The sequence below is a fragment of the Pseudopipra pipra genome, chromosome 3, assembly GCF_036250125.1.
Source record: "Pseudopipra pipra isolate bDixPip1 chromosome 3, bDixPip1.hap1, whole genome shotgun sequence".
NCBI lineage: Eukaryota > Metazoa > Chordata > Aves > Passeriformes > Pipridae > Pseudopipra > Pseudopipra pipra.
Window position 1 is genome coordinate 101,757,121 of NC_087551.1, and position 21,693 is coordinate 101,778,813.

The following is a 21,693-nucleotide window of genomic DNA, read 5'->3' on the forward strand; positions in this document are numbered from 1 at the left end:
CCTTCAGGTCATGCCTTTTCCTTAAAAATATGGGGAAATTATTTTTAATGTAAAAAAGAGTGATGCTGGGAGGTGTTAACCTAGCTGCAGAGCCTGGAATGGTGGGCTCACCCATTTCTGGAAGCAAAGCTCAAAGTTCACTTGCTCTGCCCAGGAGATTGAGAGGATTTTTGTACTTCAGCAAACTGACCACAGCCTTACCAGGCTGGACAAACATCTTGGATGACTAAGTAGTGATTTACAATGAGTTGGAGCCCACAGGCATACCCTGTCATGTCCTGGGAGAGAGGATGGAGTTGTTCAGTGAGGGCCTGGGTATGCTGGAGTCTCATACAGATGACAAGAGCTGAAGTGAATGTATTTGACTCAGGCAGGTTTTCACCTTTATCCATGTATCTTAGAGTAGCTAGCATTTTTTTTTTTTATCCCAGAGTAGTAATGTTTTACTATTTATGCCACCAGCATGGCAGTGAGAAGCCAAGCTTCAACATTTCATTTCCTTAATCAAAAGTTGCAACCTCAGTCCCCTACAGTTACAGTCTCCTCATTGCTGTTAAAATTGTAAATTCCACTGCCTCACTTCCTTTTTTTTCCCTTTTTTCCTCTGTTTTCATCTTGACTGTAGACATTATGGCAACTAAGTAAATTTTTTTTGTTTGTGACAGTGACCCAGGATGAGGAGCTGCTGCCACCAGAAATGCTACAGGGAAGGTTTTCCAACACCCTGCTAAGATGAACAGAAATAAATTGCTTAGATCAGGTGATACCCACCTGAGTGCACCCAAAGAGCAGAAGGATGAGAGCATAACATTTAAATCAGCCTCTGGCAAACACAACACCGAATTATTATTAGTATTTTTTTTAATGACTCCAGGGCATAGTTTGAGGAACTCCAAACCAGTAAGCCCGATGTCTGAACCAGAAAAAAAAAATTGATAGAAGCTATAGTAAAGCTGTAAGTTATTGCAGATTCTAGGATAAGTGTGATGTATAAAGGGAAGAGATAAAATAGGCTTTTACAAGTGGAAGTTGTGCCTGATAAATCTGTGGTCTCTGCAGGAATGAAGAGGTGACACATTCTTAAATGGTCTGAAAAGGGATGGATAGATAGACAAATAGATAGAGTGAGATGAAGTTTGCTGGTGATACAGGATTGTTTAGGATAATTAGAGATTATGCTAAGTATTGCAGAAGTTTTTCTCCCTGTTGATAATGAATGAGGTAATAAAGCTACCCATTATCTAAAGCTTAGTTAAGTTACCTTATACCAACTACAAGAAAAAAAAAGGAGTCTAAAAACCAGTACTTTTAACTACTCATACACTTTGAGGTCCAAATTAATATGATATTGGGATTACTTTGGGCAGAAGTCTAAAAATATCAGCTCAGTGCTCACCTTACAAGCTTTTGGGCAGTCTTATGGTAAGGATGTTACTGACTGGGTAAATGGTTCCCCAAGCACCGCACACATCATGTGTGGTTACAAGAGCCTCCAAAACCTCCCTCTCTGCTCTGGCACAGTGTGTCCTCCCTGTGCAGTCTGTGTGACTGTGTGTGCCCTTAGCCCCTTGCTAGACAATTTAAACTTTGAAGCTCTTTGCATGGCAGCTGGTACCCAGCTAAATCATGTACAGTGTCAGCCATACCGTGTAGACCAACAGCAAATGGCTTCACAGCTGCCTAATGTGGGCAGGGAACATTATGATCATCTCCTCTTGACCCTGCAGCTAATGCAGGCCAGTGAATCTGCCTTGGTAATTTGTGTACCAGGATTGTACCTTTGGCCTGAGGCTGGAGATGATGCTTAACATCTGCCACTGGACTCCTGAGAGTGACGTCAATACTCTTTTGTCCTGAGTCTGGTACCAGTTCAGCTGCATCCATCTCTCCCAAAGATAAATTATACTTTATTGCATGATATTGCTCAGGACAGAAAAAACCTCTCATTAGGCACCAGCAATTCAGCACTTAACACTCATAGTAATAAGAGCTTGATCGGGGCAGCTTTTTGTCCCTTTCCACTTTGTCTTTCCTTTTCCCCTTTCTGCCTGTGCAGGCTCTCAGAAAGCACAGAGGGATTGGCAGAATGGCAGAGGATGTTTGCAAAGTGTCCTTGGGCATTACTGGGGACAGTAGTGGGAAGCCAGGCCAGCAGAGATGTGCTCTGCCTTGCTGCTTCCCCACTGGTATGCTCTGCCAAAGCAGGGTGGTTTTCTCAGGAGACAGCATCAGCAGGAGAAACTCAGGGCCTCTCCTAGGGCATGTCTTGGGGTGCCTCCAAGCCTCAATTTACACCCAGACTAAGCTGTCCAGCCCTGGGTATGGGGTGACCTCCACTTCCCACATGCAATGCAAGGCACTGTAAGACTTTTTTCTCCAGCCCTCCTTGAGCCATGAGGTGCTTGTGTGCTTTTGAAAGTGGGCATGGGCAGGAGTGCAGGGAGCTGGGCACAGCTGAGCTCATCTCCTGCAGAGGTTTTTAGGGAGCCCTCACTGTACCAGCCTGTCCTCATCTCTCAGCTGTAGACACTCCAGGGAGTCTCTCTGTTGTGTCCCACAAACCCCTGGACTTGCTGGCAATGGGCAGAAGGATATTGAGAGCTGCTGGCAACCCACCTGGAGGGAGGCATCCTGGGCAGGGTACGCTGGGCCTTTCTGCTCTGACCTCTTCCCTTTCTACTATCTTCCCCCCAGCTCACAAGCCCAAGATTTAAGGAATTATGTTTTCCCTGCAAGCCCTGTTTCCTTCTCAGCTTGCCCCAGTGATGGTCAATTTATTTGCCGATAATACAGAAATTTCCTCTCTCCTTCCAAAAATGAAGTGTGCAGGCAGTAACCACAGCCTTGGGAAGGCCCTGGAGCTGAAGGCCTTAGACTGCTGAGGAGCAGGTGGCTGCAGACACGACTCCCAGTTTGGGGATGCAGGAGGGTGTGGGAGAAACAAGACCCTAGCATGGGGTGCTGCTGCCATCTAGCCATGCCCTGCGCTGCTCAGCCCTCACCCAGGCGACCTTCTTCGGCTATTTTCTGTGCAAGTTTCTACTCCTCTGCAGCTTTCTTCTTCTGATCCACCAAGGAGAAGGTATCTTTTAAGGTCTCTTTGTTTAACCTACCCTTTCCAAGACTGCTGCCACAGCTGCTGCAGGGCCAGGGCATGCAGCAGCTCTGAGGTCAGATGAGAGCAGGACATGCTGGTTGCTCTCCCCTGCTCCCCGTGGGTGTCTATCCAGCTTGCTTGGTTCCTTCCACTGAGTGAGAATCACCTCTCCTAGGGGAAGACACCTTTCATGCCCTGTTGCTGGCATGGATATTGGATTCAGCAGCTCTCCCACCCCCCTGCTCAGTGTCCTAAACCTGAGGCTGGGAGTGGGTCTCTGCTTTTGATGCCATTTGCTCCCTGCAACGTCTGTACCTCTCGACTGACCCAGGAGGAGAAGCAAACGGCGATCAGCATATTCAGCTGGGGACACATGAAAACTGCTTTAAGAACATGAGAGGCCACCTTAAAAGGGTCAGGGCTCCTGGGTGAGGAACCTTCTTCACCCCACGGAGAAGGATGAGGTTCTTTCCTGTGCTCCAACAGCCTCACTGTGGCTTTGGTTTAGCATCCATCACCAGTTCTTCCCCCCTACTTTTTCATTTTTTTGAGGCAGGAGCAGGTCCTCTCCCCTCAGCAGCTCCTCAGAGGCTGCTGCCCAGTTTAGATCCATTTTAGCACTGGCGAACAGGCCCCTCACCAAGCAGAGCCCCACAGGAGGGAAGGCAGCCAAGGAGCTGGTAAGTATTGGCAAAACCCATTGCGGATTGAGGGGACTGTGCTGCAGGGCTCAGCCCCACTAATGGCACTGCCAGACCCACTGGGGAGCAGGATGAGGACAAGAGCACTGGGATTGGAAGTGACTTCAGGAGATCTCTAGGCCAAGCTCCTGCTCCAAGCAGGATCAGTTGCAAGATCAGCCCATGGTTGCTCAAGACTTTGACCCGTCAAGTTTCAAAAGCCTCCAAAGATGGAGCCCGGCCAACCCCACCAGTCCTGGCTGTCCCCATGAGGCAAGTTTCTCCCTGACACCCTGGTTCTAGCTTGGGTCCACTGGCGCTTGACATCGGCAGTCCTGCAAAGCTGCTCTACAGAAGATGGCATAAATTGGTTCCATACACTTACTCCAATAAAAAAACCCTGACAACAGCAAACCTAAATTAACCCCAGGAGCAAGAGAGGAGAATAAAAAACATCACAGAAATAGCTACTGAAAGAGCCAAGACTCAGACTGGGCTCCAAGCAGGAAGCTGGAAGCTGACAGGACATTTGAGGTAACAGTCTTAATAAATAATTTAAAAAACCCTAACTCTTTTTGAAGTTTTCTGTGTATTAAAAACCTCAAACCCTCTGTTTTCCATCTCTGTGAATGGATGGGATGAGAGCTTTATTTGGTTGGGGTTTCTTTGAGCTGTGCAATAGCGTAATTATTACTTTGTACATACTTTTCCCTTGTACTTTCTTATTTGCATTTGTTCTCTCTAATAACATCTCACTCATACTGCGGTCTAACATTGGGAGTGTGGGATTCATTTGAAAGCTTTCCATTTTGCTCCTTTCTTCCACCCTCCCTCGCTCTGAGACAGGGTTTCTTTGATGCTTTTTTTTTGAGCTGAGCTCCATCTTGTGGGCATTCTCTTGTCCTTAGAGGATCTCCTTTGGCCTGCGTCAGAGAAACATCACCCACTTTGCTTGCAATCAAGGATAACCATAGAATCAATCACAGAATATAAAATGGTTTGGGTAGGAAGGGACCTTAAAACTATTTCCAACCCCCCTACCCTGGGCAGAGACACCTTCCACTAGACCAGGCTGTTCAAATTCCCCACTGGAGGATGAAACCCAAATGGCAGAAGCAGATGAGTGCTTCTGCATAGCACTTGCTTCCTGGAGAGTTTGGGAGCCATCCTGGCAGGGTACAGGAGGAATCTCCCTCCCCCAAATCAGCAGTCTCTGGCAAGTTGGATTTTCTTTTGCTTTTCACTTCAGTAAGATGCTTTAATGGTTTAATGCGAGTTTTGACTGCAGGAAAGTGGGAAAATCATTGCTGAGAAATATTTATTGAACTGTTATGGTGAAATGCTGTTGCTTCTGATGAACTATGGTTAGCAGCAAGTGACTGGAGTTCTTAAACAGGCTTTTTTTTTTCCTTTAATTTATGAACATAATAGATGATTCTATTTTTATCCTCACAGTAAGGGCAGCAGCACCTCTGTTTTCTTACTGAAAACATCATCCAGGTTATCCCATTCAAGCACTGCAATCCTCTTCTTTGCAAGATTGTCAGTATCTTTTCCTTCGCAGCTAGTGAGCTTAGTAGCCAAATATAAAAGGGTGATGCTTAAGCCCACTGAATGTCCAGATCCTGTTCTTCTCACAAGGTAGGGAACAGCCATTTAAGGACAGATGAAATAATACTTGTGATTGCAAAATACTTTGGGAATTCTTTGTACTGAGTTACTGCAGTTACCCTTCCTCAGCTCGTATGCAGTGCTTGCTGAGTTCTCAAGCTACATATTCTGACTCTCCACTTCCCTAGCAATGATAAGGTGTTGATAGACACCCAGCTGGAAGCACTGGTCTGAAAGTGTCTCTGCCTTTCCTTCCTTCCTTGAATTGCTGCACAGCCTGTCTTTGGCTGCTGTCTGGACTGGAACATGGCAGTTGGCTCAGTACCACAAAAGCAGGGTGAACCAATTAGTCCTTTGCAAAGCACTCTGAGAGCATGAATTGAAGAGACTATAACTGGAAGGCATTTCTTTTTTGTGGGAATACTGTGGGTGAGACTGGGACCAGCTCCCTAAAGCGAGAAGAAAAGGAAGGGTTGAATTTAGCATGCCAATACTTTTGTCTTTAGGCACAGACTAACAAATGGAGGCAAATTGTTGCTGCAGTATAAGCATAAAGAAATAAGGGTCTAATATTTATTGGATTGTAGGGATATTTGCAAGACTACATGGACACATGCAAGACTGCAGTGTGCTCCCCTGAGGGAGCTCCCATCCTTTGCCAGTAATACTCATGGCTTCTCCTTACTGAAATGGAGGGAACTCGGGCCAGTGTTGTTCGTGCACAATGCACTCACCTTCACGTTAGCCCTTGGACTCACACTGCAAAGGGCAACATCTTGGTGGTCATGCCCCTCTGGATGCTCCTCATCACCCTTCCAAAAGTGGCACCGCTGTGGTTTAACTGCTCTAAACAACTTCTATACTGAGGACTACAAATCAGCTCAGTAGCAACAGCAATAGCAATAGCTTGCCAAAATGTAAGTCCCAGCCCCGTATATGCTCCCTGTTCTCAGTGTACTTTCAGGGTAGTCAAATACAGTGTTTTAACTACTAAAGGCAAATTTGAACTGGAGGCATTTGTGACATGGGTACTGAAACTGCCTTCAAACTGTAAAGAAAACCAGGTGACGCATGTCAAAACCAGGGACCCTTCTACAAAGCAAGTTATTCTCATTTCTTTTGGTACTGATCAGTGCTTCTTCCAAGAGAAAATGAAAAATAATTATTCCAATGATTGATGATCCTTTACTTTTTGTCAATTAAATAACATTTAAATTCACCAATTAAATAACAATTAATCTAAGCTCCTCTTGCAATAGATATATTTACACAATAATGATTTTTTTATTTTTTTGTGGAAGAGGGTTGGTTTTGCCCTGGAAAGCAAGCTGTCCACTTCAATCTTACTACAAATTGACGCTGTGTTTAGCTATTTAAATGATAGTACTTTCTGGGGATGAGGTCTATGACAGAAGAGCTCTCTCCAGCCCCAGGTTCGTTCCTGGAGCTCCTGCTCCTGAAGGTGGAGCTGTGGGGTCCTGGCTCAGCGCTGCTCACAGCTCTTTGTTTCTCTGCTGGTGAAAGTGAGGCAGACTTGACTCTTCCAAGGGGAATCCTTCACTGACAGTTTTTCTGCAAGGCCTGCGTTGTAGCCTACAAGTTAGCAGCTTAAAAATTAAAATGTGAATAAAATGCTTATTCAACGAGACAAGGAAAACCTGCCCCACAGTACACTGCCATCAGCAACTTCTCCCCTCATCCCTTAGTTTCTCTCAGTCTGCTTCAGTATTCTTCAATCTCTCCTTCAAACATTCCCACCTTTGATTTTCCATCTGGTGTAATTTCAGAGGATCAGTGTTTCTCAACTTTTTTGGTGTATGAAACTACATTTGCACCAAAGGATGTCAGCTGAATGTATAGCCACATGGGGACTCACATAAGGTCTCAGCTTGATCTGTTTTAGAGCTCAAGTTACTTCACTGCTCAGAAAAGAGGAATGTGGTGATGAGAAGCCACCTCAGGCAAATGTCTTGGTATTTGCCTTAGATATCACTCCTTTTTTGAGTGATCCCAAGAAAACCAAAACCATCATCAACAGTGCCAGGGAGTGGAGTGAGTTCCAGCCTCAGCAGGAGCAGGAACTCCACAGTCCCTGCAAATGGGCCAGCAAAGCCCCGAGTGAGACAGAGAGCAGTATACAGCAAGGTTAGCATGGAGTGAACTGAAAGGCTATTCTTGGTTCCAGCTTTAATATTTGTTAAGCTAATTATATCAGACAGATGCAGCTGATCTCAATTTTTCTGGCATACAGCTCCTCCCTTCCTCCTTATCAGACAAGCTTGCCCCAAGGAGGAATAATTAAGATGTGCAGTTATAACAACTGGAGCAAAGGCTTTAATGGTCCAAAGGGCCATCAAAGGGAGGTCAAACTAAACCATGAGCTCATTGCTTATTTTTGTTACATCTTTGCTGTCCTATACGGCGCTTGCTCCAGCTTCCAGTAGGAAACATATTTCCCTAGTGGGGAGCATAGGGAATTCCCACAGTCACCCTATGACCAATTCCTGTCACTCAGGGTATTTTAAAATCAATTAACAAAGTGGAAATGAACAACTAAGATTCTATGGAAGCCAGGAGCAGGGCAGCTATGTGATGAAGGATATATACTCAGTATCTCAAAGCCCAGAACATCTGCTCAGCATAACCCAATTTGAGAAAGTCGTCTTTCTTAAAAACACACCACCATTACTGCAAATATTAATTATTCCCTCAAGTACTACAAGTCTGTTAGTAAAACCCATTGCTTTTTTTCCACACAGAAGATGCTTCAGATTAGCAGTTTTTAAACACTTGTTAGACATGTCTTACAGAGCATAAGCCAAGTCTACAGCACACCTGCCACAGAAGAGAAAGGTAAAGAACTATGGTCAGCTCAACCAGCCCCAGCCTTCAAATAGGCACGCTGACAAAGCAACTACATCTCCTTTGGACAACTACAGGTTCTCAAAGAGTACTTTTTGTGCATACCTGTTAGGTGTTTTCCACAGTTAAACGCACTTGGCTTTTCTAGGGCAAGATTTAGATGTGGAATTTTTACAGTATTAGCATTTGGTTACCATTCACTACTTTTGCTTTCATGTTAAGAATCATTAAGTTTCTAGATGAATTTGGACAAGCTAAAGGAAACCCTGATTTGGGTGCAGCGACTTTCTTTGAGATTAAAGCTATGGCTACACTGTGTATGTACTGAAGTTTGCTGTATACATGAGAATAAAGGTGAGTGCCATTTCAACTGCAAGCTTGAAGCTAAGAATAAAGCAAAAAAAAAGTCACTTCAAGAGACTCAGGAATAAGCTACCTTCACTTCTGTTTATATCCTACTAGTTCAGCTAGTGGAGCGTACAGTCTCAGCTAAAAGCATGGAGTGGAGGTTAAACATTGTCTTTCACAGTTGCTTGTAAGAAAACAGTCTTATTTCTCATCTTGCTAAAGCCACTGTTTCTATCAGCAATGCCAATCTTTGGACAACCCTTTAAATTTTAACACTTAGTCTAAGTTAGCTTAAGCTTTACATATTTACACATTAAGGTTTTCTTCTTTATACATCAGGCATTTGCTATGCCATGCCTGGAGTCCAGGACCTTCTGGCAAATGGATCAGATTCAGCTCTAGGACCAATTAATTTGTCAGGAACATTTTCCAGTTTTAGTGCAACAAGTGGCAGCAGACCAGCATCAGGTTAAACAAGAAGTCAGAATGTTCTACTTCAATAAGCAGACTCACTATTTTTTCCATCAACACACCCTGTATTAGCTCCCAACACTTACTACTTAGTGCCATCTACCACATTTAATCCAAAGTCAGAAGGGCAGCATGTATTTTCATAACATTAAATAAGAGCTTCTAATTGTATTGCATGTACCAAAGATGTCAAGTCCCATTTCTTATCTGTTTTATACTAAAGCCCTAGGCAACATGGGTCAGAGAGCTAGTCAGCCACAGAGTTTCAGCTTCTTAAGTTTTCCCATAACATATTTTAGTTCTTGCACACATAACAAGCAGCTTGTCAGTGGCAGTCATGGAGCCTTGTGCTGTATTCTCTCATTAATGACTAGATGTGTTTAAACAGGCATCAGTCCTGGCCACAGCACTTATAGACTAACTTACTAAAACCAGCACTGCATTGAACTTGCAATAGGCAACTGTGTTAAGTCCATGTTCAGTAGTGAAAAACGAAGGCAAATCCACATGAATTCACACAGTATTCAATTCACTGACAGTCAACCTTTTTCTAATCATATATGAAAAAGACACAATTTAGTTTCCCTACCCACTGAGGGTTTCCTTCACTTCTGAGAAAGTTGGGAGGGCAATGGTAGGGGAAATAGCAAATGTGTTACTCATTTATTAAGAAATTCTGTGCTCACAGCATCTGGTCTGCCTTCATACATGGTATAAGAGCCAGCCATGACACATTAAGTTTTTACAGATTAACCAAACACAGGACCAGTTATTTCAATATACTTTATTTTAAAACAGGTAGGTCACAAAGCACTAAGCTTAGCCCGTTCTGCCATACACAAGCTACAAATACTTGTTTGACAGTTGAGGGTCAGTCTTTAGTAGCATACATGAAAAGTGAATAAAAATCCATATAAAACAATATTCAAATAGTTTCCATAGGAACACAGATAATTGTGACCCATCTCCTAGTTATTTTTTGTTGCATTTATGCCAAACCTAAACTTTAAAAAAACCACTTAAAAATCCTAGCAAGAATTAAGTTAATGGTCCCCCAAATGCCCTAAATTCAATGACTAACCTTGCAGTTAATTACTAAATATTACCTATACATTAATACTAGCTGAAGCACAAGTTGCTGGATATTCAATTCCGCTTTCCCAGGCACAAGAGAGTGGCAGACTAGCAACATCCTGCTCCTCCACTTCAGCTAGGAACCCTTGCTCCTTGATCTGCTGCATTAGTTGCCTAGAAAGAAAAAAATAAGAGAAAGTCAAAAAGTGTTTCACTTTAATCTGCCTAAAATAGTAAGCAAGGTACTTTTTTTTTTTACTTTTTTTTTCAGGGAATATGAAATCAACTTTTTATTCATCACCTACAATTCAGACATTATTACCATAGGGGAAAAAATAAAAATAATAAAAGCAGAATCCATGCAGGTCACTTGTAGGTGCCTAGGCTTTAGGTTAAATGTCAATACCAAGCTGGTTTCACCACTTCTGTGTAGGATTTAGATCTGAAAAGATGCACCTATATACCTGCAGCCACATCTGTATACCTCATTCTATGCAATTTTATTGACTTAGTTCTCAATAGTTCAAAATTTCTGTCCTGAAAATCCCTGACAACTTGACTATCTCTTATCCCAGACCCTCACATTCCTAGGTAACTCGAATCAAGTAGAAGTATGGATGACAGACTAGGAATGAAAACGAGCTGACCAGTGAGAACTTTTCAACTCCTTCCATACTCAGATGGGTTTTGTACTAAAAGACAACATCAGAAGAACCTCAATTGACTGAGTTTTTGGACTTAGCTCATAGATTCATAGAATGGTTTGGGTTGGAAGGGGACCTTGAAGATCTAGTTCCAACTCAACTGCCACAGGCAGGGACACCTTCAATTAGACCAGGTTGCTCAGAGCACCATCCAACTTGACCTTGAATACCTCCAGGGATGGGGCATCCACAACTTCCCTGGGCAACCTGCTCCAGTGCCTCACCACCTTCACAGTAAAGAATTTTTTCCTAATATCTAATCTAAACCTACTCTTTTTCAGTTTGAAGCCATTCCCCCTTGTCCTGTCACTACATGCTCCTGTAAATAGCCTTGTCCCATTTTTCCTGTAAGTTCCCTACAGGTACTGGAAGGCCACAATTAGGTCACCCTTAAGCCTTCTCTTTTCCAGGCTGAACAATTCCAATTCTCTCAGTCTTTCCTCACAGGAAAGGTGCTCCATCCCTCTAATGAACTTGGTCACCCTCCTCTGGACTTGTTCCAACAGGTCCATGTCCTTCCTGTGCTGGAGACCCCAGAGCTGGATGCAGCACTCCAGGTGGGGTCTCACCAGAGCAGAGGGACAGAATCCCCTCCCTCAATCTGCTGCCCACACTGCTTTTGATCCAGCCCAGGACACATTTGGTTTTCTAGGCTGCAAGTGCACATTGCAGAGTCATGTCCAGCCTCTCATCCACCAGCATCCCCAGGTCCTTCTTGACAGGGCTGCTCTCAATCTGTTCAAACCCCAGCCTGGACTGACACTGGGGGTTGTCCCAACCCAGGAGCAGCACCTTGCACTTGGTCTCATTAGACTGCGTGAGGTTCTCATGCACCCGGTTCTTGAGCCTGTCTAGGTCCCTCTGGATAGTATCTCAACCTTCAGGTGTCAAAAGCACCTCTCAGCTTGGTGTCATCTTACAGTTCTAATTATTTTAGATATGCATAGCAAAGAGTTGTGCTACTACCTGGCTCTTCATGTACTACAAGCTTTTACTTAAACATATGTAATCATCTTGTCCTTTATCCTTCAGTTTCTAGCCACAAATTTAGTTGTACACCTCTATAATATTAGATTACATGCCAAAAGACTTTCACCTGGCCTAGAAAGATCTGCACCATAATCTCATTGACGCATCCCCCTCAGTTAAGGGCCAGCTTATATCACAGAATTCTCTTGCCAAAAGAGAAAACACAGGCAGTGACATTGAGTTGAAAGAGGGCTGTGGCCTTGCATGACAGTTATGTCTGCACAGTTAAGCTCAGCATGCCTCAAACCAAGTATTAAATTTTAACAGAAACCTAATGCTACAGAGAAAAAGCTAATTATTCCCCTGCAGAGCAATTTTTAGTTCAATTCCGGAGTCTTATAGGAAATCTAAAAGCTTCATTTGGTCTAAAAAATGCTTCAATTGACAGGAGATTTCACTACAGGAAAGCAACAATAGTGCTTTCTTTTACTAGCCTTGCTTATAGAGGCGAGGCTAGTAAAAGAATGGAGAAAGCTTCCTCTTATTTTCATGGCAGGAATTCCCCTGAACTTAAGGACTTTCAATGAATTTGAAAGTAACCCAACAGCAGAGCTAATAATGATTTAGGGTAACACTGCTGCCCAAATGCCCTCTGCCAGTGTAGTAGGCAGATGTCCATACAGAGGTAAGGGCTTCCTCTTACAGGAAACCCCGCTTTTATAGAAGGTGCAATCCATCAACTTGTCTTGCACAGAGGAGCACCCAGGTTACTTTAAACTACTGTTTAAGGTGCAGTTGCACAGTATCCCTGCACTTAAGAGGTGTTCCTGCTTTCTTTGGTTACCTGTTTAGTAACTTCCAGTGGAGATCTAGCACTCTGCACTGAACAACGAGCCAGAGCTCAACCTAAACCAAGGAACGGCTCTCAAATAAACAGACAGATCATACTGTGAAGCAGCACTGTTAAGTGTCCTGCAGTCAGGATTTAGCAAGCTACCAACTTATCAAGACAATATATTATTAGAATTGTGATTGACTGGTCACAGAAGCTAACTGTAAAGAATTCCTAATGATTCTGTATGTTGTGCCAAAGTGAAAACACTAGATAGAAGCCCAAATTAATGAAAACTTCTAACGTTACCCCTTTAAAAGCACCTCTCCTGGAAGGGTGTACATCAGAGAAAAGAGTAAATTAACAGCGTCAGCATCATTCTAAGCACACAGCAAAATCCTTCAAAGGCACTGCCTTCTTCCACACCAGCAGGCTTTGGCACCAGAGAGCTATGGCACCAAAACTATGGCTCTGCTTGTTGACGGGTAGCCAGCTGACATGGACTACTCACTACAGTCATCTGTATCAAAAGCACTGATGGATCAAGATACTTAAGTTACTAACCATGCAGGTCTTGACATCACATAGTGTATTGTTGGTCTCTGGAATCCATTGAAAGTAGAAGCTGCTGCAACAGTATAGGCACCCATGTTTTCAAACAGGATCCAGTCACCAACTTGCAACTCTGGCATATTGAAACGCTCAACAATACGATCTAAGCCATCACAGGTTGGTCCCCATATGCTGCAGGAGTAGCAGCTGTCATCTGGCTTAGGCCGCTGAAGGAAAAGTGGAGTATAATTATTTGACTATCACAACAGAGCTTCCAGAAGTAGTATCATCATTAGTATAATATTCCATCTTGTAGAGAGGAGGAGGAAGAGCTGTTTGCAAATCCTTCTTCACCCTCGGCTTTGAATTAATGCTACTGCATGCTTCTTAAGTTAAATACCAAACTCTGGCAACATGAAGGGAGCAGTGAACTGAGAAGTGACTGCTGTGACAAGGATTCTCCTACATCCATGATACACAGTTAGTATGTGGTATTTCTGAATAGGCATACCTTTTGCAAAACTGGTTTAACATGTGCATGATCATACAAGATGCAGTTGAACGAACCATAGACTCCATCATTCACATAGTACATAAGAGTTTTGTCATTTGCATCATCTTCATCTGAAAGAAGCTGAGACACCATTAGGAGAATGCTTGGGCAGAAACACATAGTTGGCTAGAACTAAGACTAGGTCTAGATTTACATACCATCAGAACCTGTTTGCTCCTTTAATACAATTTTCTTTGCAATGATGTTGACTGCCAGCGTGAATGCTGATGCAACATAGTATCTTCCTGGCTCTGCAATAATATTTATTCCAGAATCTGAAGGGAAGTATTTATCCAGTGCTGGGTTGATTACACTTGTTATCTAGGGAAGAATTAGATGCCAATATTAGAATTTCAGCAGTTACTCAGCTGCTATTTTAGAAGCTTGAAATGAAGTCAGGCTCTTAGGTACACGATGATGTACTGGTCAAACATGTAGCATCTATTAACACCTGTTATAATCTCTAGTGATTACTTTTGCTTTATTTTCCCATTCAAAGTCTTGTTTGTGATTAAATTTACACAAAGCAACAAAAGCAAACATCAATTGCAGCTTAATATTTAAGTGACAAAACAACTCATGTTTGAGTCTAAAGAAAATCACCATTCCTAGACTCATTAAACCAACATTAATGCCCTGCAAGTTCCCACTCTTCAAAATTTGATTTCTAGTCCCCTTGTAGTTCTCCTAGTTATGCAATATTCCCCATCTTACTGCATCCTAAAGAAGTCATCTCACAGGATTTGAAATTCAGTTGCCTTCATCAACAGTTATTTCCAAGTTCTGAAGTTACCATTAAGCTGCCTCCAATGGCAGCATGGCTGTATATTGCCATGGAGCCCAAAGACAATATCATTTGCACTTAATGGCAATACTGCACTATGAGAAGCCGGTCTCCGTTAGGAAGTATCACAAGTGCAACAATGTTAGCCCACAGTATTAGCAGAAAACTCATTTTGTATAACTTACTGTCTCCTTGTGTTAATATGTAACAACATTTAACACTGCCTTAGCTTAGAGGGGCAGGTGCTGTGACAACCCTGCTTTAAAGTGGAAGTCCTATAAATATCCAGGCCCCTTGTTCTTCTGAAAGCAGAACTGTTTTTGTATGAAAGCAGACTGGAGAACACTGGAGATCAATTTAAAAATTATCCAAAAGCTAGTTCTAAAGTAAATCAGACACTGATCTAATTTGCTGCAACCTATAAGGGCAGTGTGGGTTCAGGACTACCTTTTCACCCTATTTGGGAGCAGTGCCAATCCAGACAGTTTGAAGTACAGTATCAACTTGAAGAAGTTTATGCCAGTAAGAATTAAGCCTGCAATTAAACCCTGCTTTCCCAGTTTGAGATCTCTGCATGTTTATGCAGTCATTTAGCTAAGTATCTAATGAGTTCATCTAATTTTTAGTTTTCAGATTAATTCCTCTTTTCCTCTAAATTACATTTCTGACCAAGCAGACACATTCTTGCAAATGTGTCTGCATACAAACAGAAAAAGCAAGATTTTGTTTAATCCAGATCAACATTCAAAAAGACTCCACAACCTGAGAATATTTTAGAAATGCTATACCTCTTCAAATTTAAGCTTGACATCTTCAGAGCCAGGGAAGCCACCACCAATATCAAGAAGATACATATTGAAGCCAAGTTCAGCCTAAAATGAGATTATTGGCAACATGGTCAAGAAATCAGTTGTTAATTTATCATTTTAGCTTAAAAGGTAATGTGAAGTCATTTCATTAATATTTGGAACAGAGATAACTCATCATATTCAAGTAATAGTCACTTCAGTAGGAGATGCCAATTTTAGTGCATCTGTAGATGAGTTTTGCCAAATTGGTCAAAGTAAGCCATCAAGCCCTCAAAAATTCCAGCATGAAATCAGTGACTTAGCCAGCTTTTTTAACCTCGTAACACATTCACACTTGATTAACTTTTGCCACAACAGTTGATCAGTAGTTCCAGAGAAAGTAGAATTAGACTTACTCCCATATCAAACACACAGCGGGCATCAGAAATGGCTTGAACAAAGGTCTCTGGGTCTGTACATCCACTTCCAACATGGAAACTGTAAAAAGATACAAAATATCAGTTGCTACTTGGCAAATTAGTCAAGAAGTCTTGTATAAACTCATGTCACCACATGCAAAGGCATCTCTGTCCTTAGGTAGAGACTATTTAAAGAAAACTTATTTAATATGACTATTTTGACATTATCAACTCACCTAACTCCAACAATAGCAAGCTCAAGTTCTTTTGCACGTTCCAGAAGAAGCCTGCTAGTCTTCAATGTAGCTCCAAATTTAACGCTCAGACGACAAACTGCTTTGGAGTCATCAGTTGTAATGCGCAAGACTAACCTAGAAATAGGAAAAAATGAGGAGTTAAGTTTCAGTAGAACAGACATCATTATCAGGCAGCTATGACCTCGGCGTGAGACTGAGCTTAAAGATACAAGCTTCCCTGCCTATCTCTTCCTAATGTGCCACTAAGCTATACAGGATTAGATATCACTGGTTAGAAGTATGTTTATTTTCTTATAATTTTGCAGCCTATCTTGTCTAACAAAGAACAAGTTTCAGGTAACAGCAGATGTTTCTGTAACTTGGGAACCCAAGGAAGAATTATAGAACAATTAGCGTGACTTACTTGGCTTTTGGATGGGCCCTTGCAACTTTCATTAGTTCTACTTCACTATCAAATGTCATCATCTGTACACCACTGCTGGCAGCATGTTTGATTTGAGATACTTGTTTGCAGGGATTTGCATATATTATTCTCTCAGATGGTACACCAATGCTCTGTACCAGCTGTATTTCCGTCTGAAGAAAGAAGAGATTATACTTGTAAAACATATTTCTAGATGGATGATTAAAGTAATCAGAACAATAAAAGTGGCATCACCTGGTTATGCTTAATCTTATATAAGCACATCTTGTAAAGCTGAACATATACGAACATCACAGATCAGAACATAGTCAAGATCTTACCTTACTGGCGCAATCAAATCCTGCACCAAGCACAGCAAGTGTCTTCACAACAGCTTTGCTGTCGTTACATTTTACGGCATAGAAGGGGGTTACCCGAGGAAGGGCCTTATGCCATCGCATGTGCTTCTTCACAATATCCCCGAGGTCAGCAACATAAAAGGCATCTTTATCATCCTAGAGCAAACACACATCTCAATGTTACAAACAACAGATAACAGGACAAGCCTAGAGGTCAGCATTTGAGAAGGCTGCCTTGCAGATCATTTGCAAAGACAATTTGTTCCATTAGTTTATAAGTTTGTAGCATCATGAAATGTAGTGGTTTTCCCATCATACTTACAGAAGATGACACTTCATTTATCTTTTGATCAAGGATGTCCTTGGCAGTAAAGCCTTCATCAAGGAAGGTCAACTCAAATTCTTCTTTGCTGAAGTTACTCATGATTTCCAAGATTTCAGATTTACGTGAAAGGATTTAAGTATGACCTGCTGAGAAAAAAACCACCCAACATTAGTTACTTCATTTAAATTCATATGGTTTACATTCACTACTTCACTTGGATTCATATAGTTGTTATATGACCACTACATTGTGCTCCTACCATTTACAATTATACAATTCCTACAGTTATCACTAATAGCTGCATAGATTGGAAACTTGCATAATTGACAGAACAGATGTAATCAGAACCAAGGAGGCATGCCAAAATACTCTTTCTAGCTGGAAGGCAAGTTCTTCTCTGTTCAGCAACTGTTTGATGTACTCAACACATTCAAAGAAAAAAGCAATCAAATAAATACTGTCAGATATTATTAGTCTAGCTCCCTGGAAGCTTCTGTCTTTTTCTTCACCCCCACATCAATACTATGGCTAGTGTCTATGTACCACTTTTTTTGAACAACTCTTAGCACTATTTTAGCTTGCCAGTTTTGGGAGAAAGAGTTTACTTGTTTCTACACAGAGAATCCCAGAATGTTACTGACTTCTGAGTAGTAACAACTCTCATTAAGTCCAAGCCAGGTAAATATTTGGATTCTCACTACAGTTCAGACTATGCATAAAGCAGACATGAGATATGGCTTTTCCCTGAAGTTACTCTGTTGGTGGTTAGAGCTTCCCTGTTCTACTCATGACCTCCAAGCTCCATGAAAATCTCAGCTGACAAGAGTGGCAGATACACACTAGGAGACTGGTTCCTAACTCTGACCTGCAGACAAAGTCTTAACAGTGATCCCAATTAGCACTTTAGAACAGGATTTTACAGCAGTCCATTACAAACCTTCATTGCTAACAGAAATCTACCTCCCAAGCAGAAAGTCCCTTGAGAACCAGAACTAAAGAGCAAAAGCACATTCCTCTGCCATCCAAGACCTATGAAGTAAGTCCGTGGCAAAGTGTATGTGCCATTCTTTTACTGGGGAGCCCAAATAGAGAATGACAGCCTACTCCATTAAGCCGTTAAGCAGCGTGTGTGCTACCTTTTAAAGATCTCGGCATTGCAAGTGACTCATAGGGAAGATATGGTTTCATGTAACGGGATCCAATCCTCTTCCTTGCCTCAGCATTTTTTACACTCAAACCAGTTATACAGATTTTGACTGAAAATTATGCAAACTCTGAACTATTCACTAATCTTTAGTTACGTCATTATTCACTCTATTTGCAAAAAGTCTGGCTATAAATCAATTGAAAAATAACATTTTATAGCTGTTACAGACTAACAAGGTTCTAAGACCTACAGAATCATTCACTCCATACACTGTGTATAAGAAAATTCATTGAATTTTATTTAGTGATAACTTTGAAAGATGAGCAATCATTTCAACCTTCAGAAACATATGGCACCTGAACTGCCAGTGTCAAGAATTCCTTTGCATCTTTTGATCATTTCTCACTTAGAGATAAATCAAATTTAAGAATCAAGCTAGATTAAGCTTTGACTCTAATAAATCCAACAATCCATTGAGCCTCATTCCCCCCTGCTCTCATTCACGTGCAGTGATAATTCTCCCACAAGCTGGATTAAAGTCTTCTCTTAAAAGCCTCTCTGGGACCCTAAGAAACAGCAAATTAAACACTTCTCAGGAAGGTGCTTGTTATTAAGGAGAAGATACATCATATAGGACTTGCAGCTTCGCAGAAAGGAGTTCAGGGACTTCTAGTTGTGGTTAAGAGAAGTGAACACCATCAGGATGAATTTAGTTTAATTTCCCCTCTGCAAAGAACTGTATGAACAGCACTTTTCCTATTAACATCTAAAAGGGAAATTACTTTTACTGGCCACAGCAGATTTTGTTAAGAAGTTCTTGCAAGCTTTCCATCTGCACCTCATTGCACAATTTTAACTACAGTGTAATTACACAGAATATAGGCAGAACATGATCATGTAGGTGCAAATTGTAGCCTCCCAAAGTACATTTCTATTTGGACTGCGTGCAAAGTGTCTGCAGCTCCCCAGAAGAAAGGCAATTTGTGCTCATTTAGAATTTGTTCTCCAGAACGTTCCCTTATTCAGCAGCTGTATTTAGACAGAGCTGAGTCATGCGTGCAGGCTCTGTACTCAAACAGCCAAGCTGCGTCTAGAAAAGGTGCCCCAAGTGCTCACTGACGATCCTTCTCCCTGCGCAGCCATATGGTCCCTGCGCGGAGCCGGCACCCGTCCGGGCTGGGGCTGCCCCAGCCTGACACTGCGGTTTCTCTGCCCCGGGGGGCACCTTCATCACAGCCCACCCACCTCACGCCGCGGTTGGGCCCCTACCCGAGACCCCGGGGGGATCAGCGCCCCGTGGGAGAAGGGCTCACTCCCTCCCCATCCCTGAAGGGGTTAAAGGTCAGGCTGGATGAGGCTCTGAGCAGCCTGGTCTACTTGAAGGTGTCCCTGCCCACGGCAATGGGGCTGGAACTGGATGATCCTCCAGGTCCCCTTCCAACCCAAACCATTCCATGATTCCCTCCCGCCCCAGGCTGGGTTCCGCCGAGTGTGCGGGAGGGGCAGCGCCCCGGCGCCGCCCGGCCCAAGGGCGAGCCCGGGCGCCCCAAGCCCTGTTCCTGCCACGCACCTGCCTCTCCCCACCCCGGAAACAGCCCGGCGGCCACGGTGGGGCCGTCCCTTCCCCCGCTCTGGGGACGCGCCGCCAACACTCTCCAGGCGAGCGGGCGAGCTCGCCTGGCCTGTTCGCAGCCGCCCGGAGCCTCCCGGCGGCCCTGGGGGATTCCCCGTGCCCGGCGGCAGCGCCGGCGCCCGGCCCGGGCCGCGCCGCTTTGGCAGCGACCCCGCAGACACGTGGCTCTGCGCCGGCCGCTTCCTCCGTTCGCTCCGCTCCCGGCACAGCCCCGCACATCCCGGCGCCCGCTCCCGGCACAGCCCCGCACATCCCGGCGCCCACTTCGCTCCCGCCACAGCCCCGCACATCCTGCCGCCCTCCTTACCTCGGGCAGCGCTGGCAGAGCTGCTGTCAAGTCTCGGCGGCGGCAGATCCCCTCGCTCCGAGCCGCCTCCTGCTCCTCCTGCGAGCCGGGCGCGGTGCACGGAGCCGGGCGGGAGCGCCGGGCCGGCTGAGGAGGAGCGGGGCCGGCAGGGGCGAGCGGGGCGCCGCGGCTGACAAAGCTTCGCCACGGCCGCCGCGCTCTTATTTATAGCGCAGCGGCGTCGCTGTGGCAACGCACCAGCTCAAACCAGCCGCGATCGGCTGGGACCGGGCGCGCTCCCACCGCCGCTATTGTGACGTGTGGCCGAACATGCGCAGGGCGCCGCCCGCCCCGCCCGGGCCCTGCTGTGCCGTGAGGGTGTCGGGGCTCTGCGGTGCCCCCCCCAGGGCCCGGCCCCCGCGTCCCATGTCCCCGTGGGCCCGCCCAGTGTGGGATCCACCTGCGGAGTGATGTGCGCGACCCCCCCAGCCCTGCCCGCCGCCAGCAGGTGCACGGCTGGCGCCGCCCCCGGCTCGGTACCCCCGGCTCGGTACCGCTGCCTTAGCGTGAAAAAGCGGCCGCAAGCGATGTTTTTAGCAGATGCTGGAGGAAGGCACCGCTGAATCAGGGGACCCCGAGTGTCACACCCGGAGTGTCGGGGGGGGCTGGCACTCTGGAAGCGCTTGCCCCCCTCAGAGCCATCCTGTTTGTGCGGCTCTCGCAGCCCCTGTCGGCACTGGCTGCTGCCCGCAGCGGTGCTGCCCCTGCCTCCATCCCCGTACAACGAGGTTGTTATCCAAAACACTTCTCTTAACACTGACCAATTCTTTTTTTTCACCTCTGCTTTTGCTCTGACACTGAGAGCTGTTTCCATTGTAAAGTTACTTTGTATTGCTGGTTTGTTTTTAAAATGCGCTTCGGTGGAAGTTGCAAACAAGTGTTAAGTTCCATGATGCTTTTAACCCGTTTCTGGGTTAGCCCTGGAATGATCGCGCTGTCTGCCCTTGCTGGGACAGGCACTTTCGGCCGCTCTTCCCCTCTCTTTTAGAAGTTCGAGCTTTATCCCACGGTGGGAGCAACCCCCTGTGGACTGAGTCCCTGCCCTGTCGTGGGAGCTCTGAAGGATGGGGCTGCCCTTGCCATACTGAAAAGGGGATTTTTACACCCTGCCGTCCCTAGGGCATTTATAAGTGAGGCAGGGAACCTTTCTGCAGCCCACACTGCAGGACAGAGCTCAGGGTGCTCCTGCTCCCTATCTCCAAGTCACCGGTGGCTATTTAAATGGCAGAGACATCTAGCCAGCCCTTGCCCTTCTGCAGAGCTGGTGGGTGAGCACAGTGACGTGGGGAAAACCCTCAGTCCTGCATAGGGAAAAGCAATGGGAAATGCTGGCTGCCATGGAGTGCGAGATGCTCTCGTGAAAGTACCAAAAAGGCTGTGCTCACTAGCCTCAGAGGTCCTATCCTCCCACCTCTCCCCCGGAGCTCAGCTGCAAAACCCCCTGTATTTCAGGCAGAAGCAGATCAATGGGATGTCCTT

At 44.6% G+C, this 21,693-nt stretch overlaps 1 protein-coding gene across 2 annotated transcripts; it reads right to left on the minus strand.

Annotated features, from left to right (window-relative positions):
* Positions 1–9,838: 9,838 nt before the first annotated feature.
* On the minus strand, positions 9,839–20,363 carry ODC1 (ornithine decarboxylase 1). Of its 2 annotated transcripts, none has more exons than XM_064650513.1 (11): positions 20,176–20,363; positions 17,086–17,231; positions 16,746–16,919; positions 16,405–16,577; positions 15,981–16,115; positions 15,742–15,823; positions 15,326–15,409; positions 13,912–14,074; positions 13,712–13,824; positions 13,213–13,427; positions 9,839–10,317 (listed from the first exon to the last, which is right to left on the minus strand). In XM_064650513.1, exons 2-11 carry the CDS (start codon positions 17,185–17,187, stop codon positions 10,176–10,178), a joined length of 1,383 nt encoding a protein of 460 aa, XP_064506583.1. In that variant the 5' UTR covers positions 17,188–17,231; positions 20,176–20,363; the 3' UTR covers positions 9,839–10,175. The 2 variants fall into 2 exon arrangements, with proteins under 2 accessions (XP_064506583.1, XP_064506585.1); XM_064650515.1 differs by having other exon boundaries at positions 17,086–17,234.
* Positions 20,364–21,693: the final 1,330 nt, after the last annotated feature.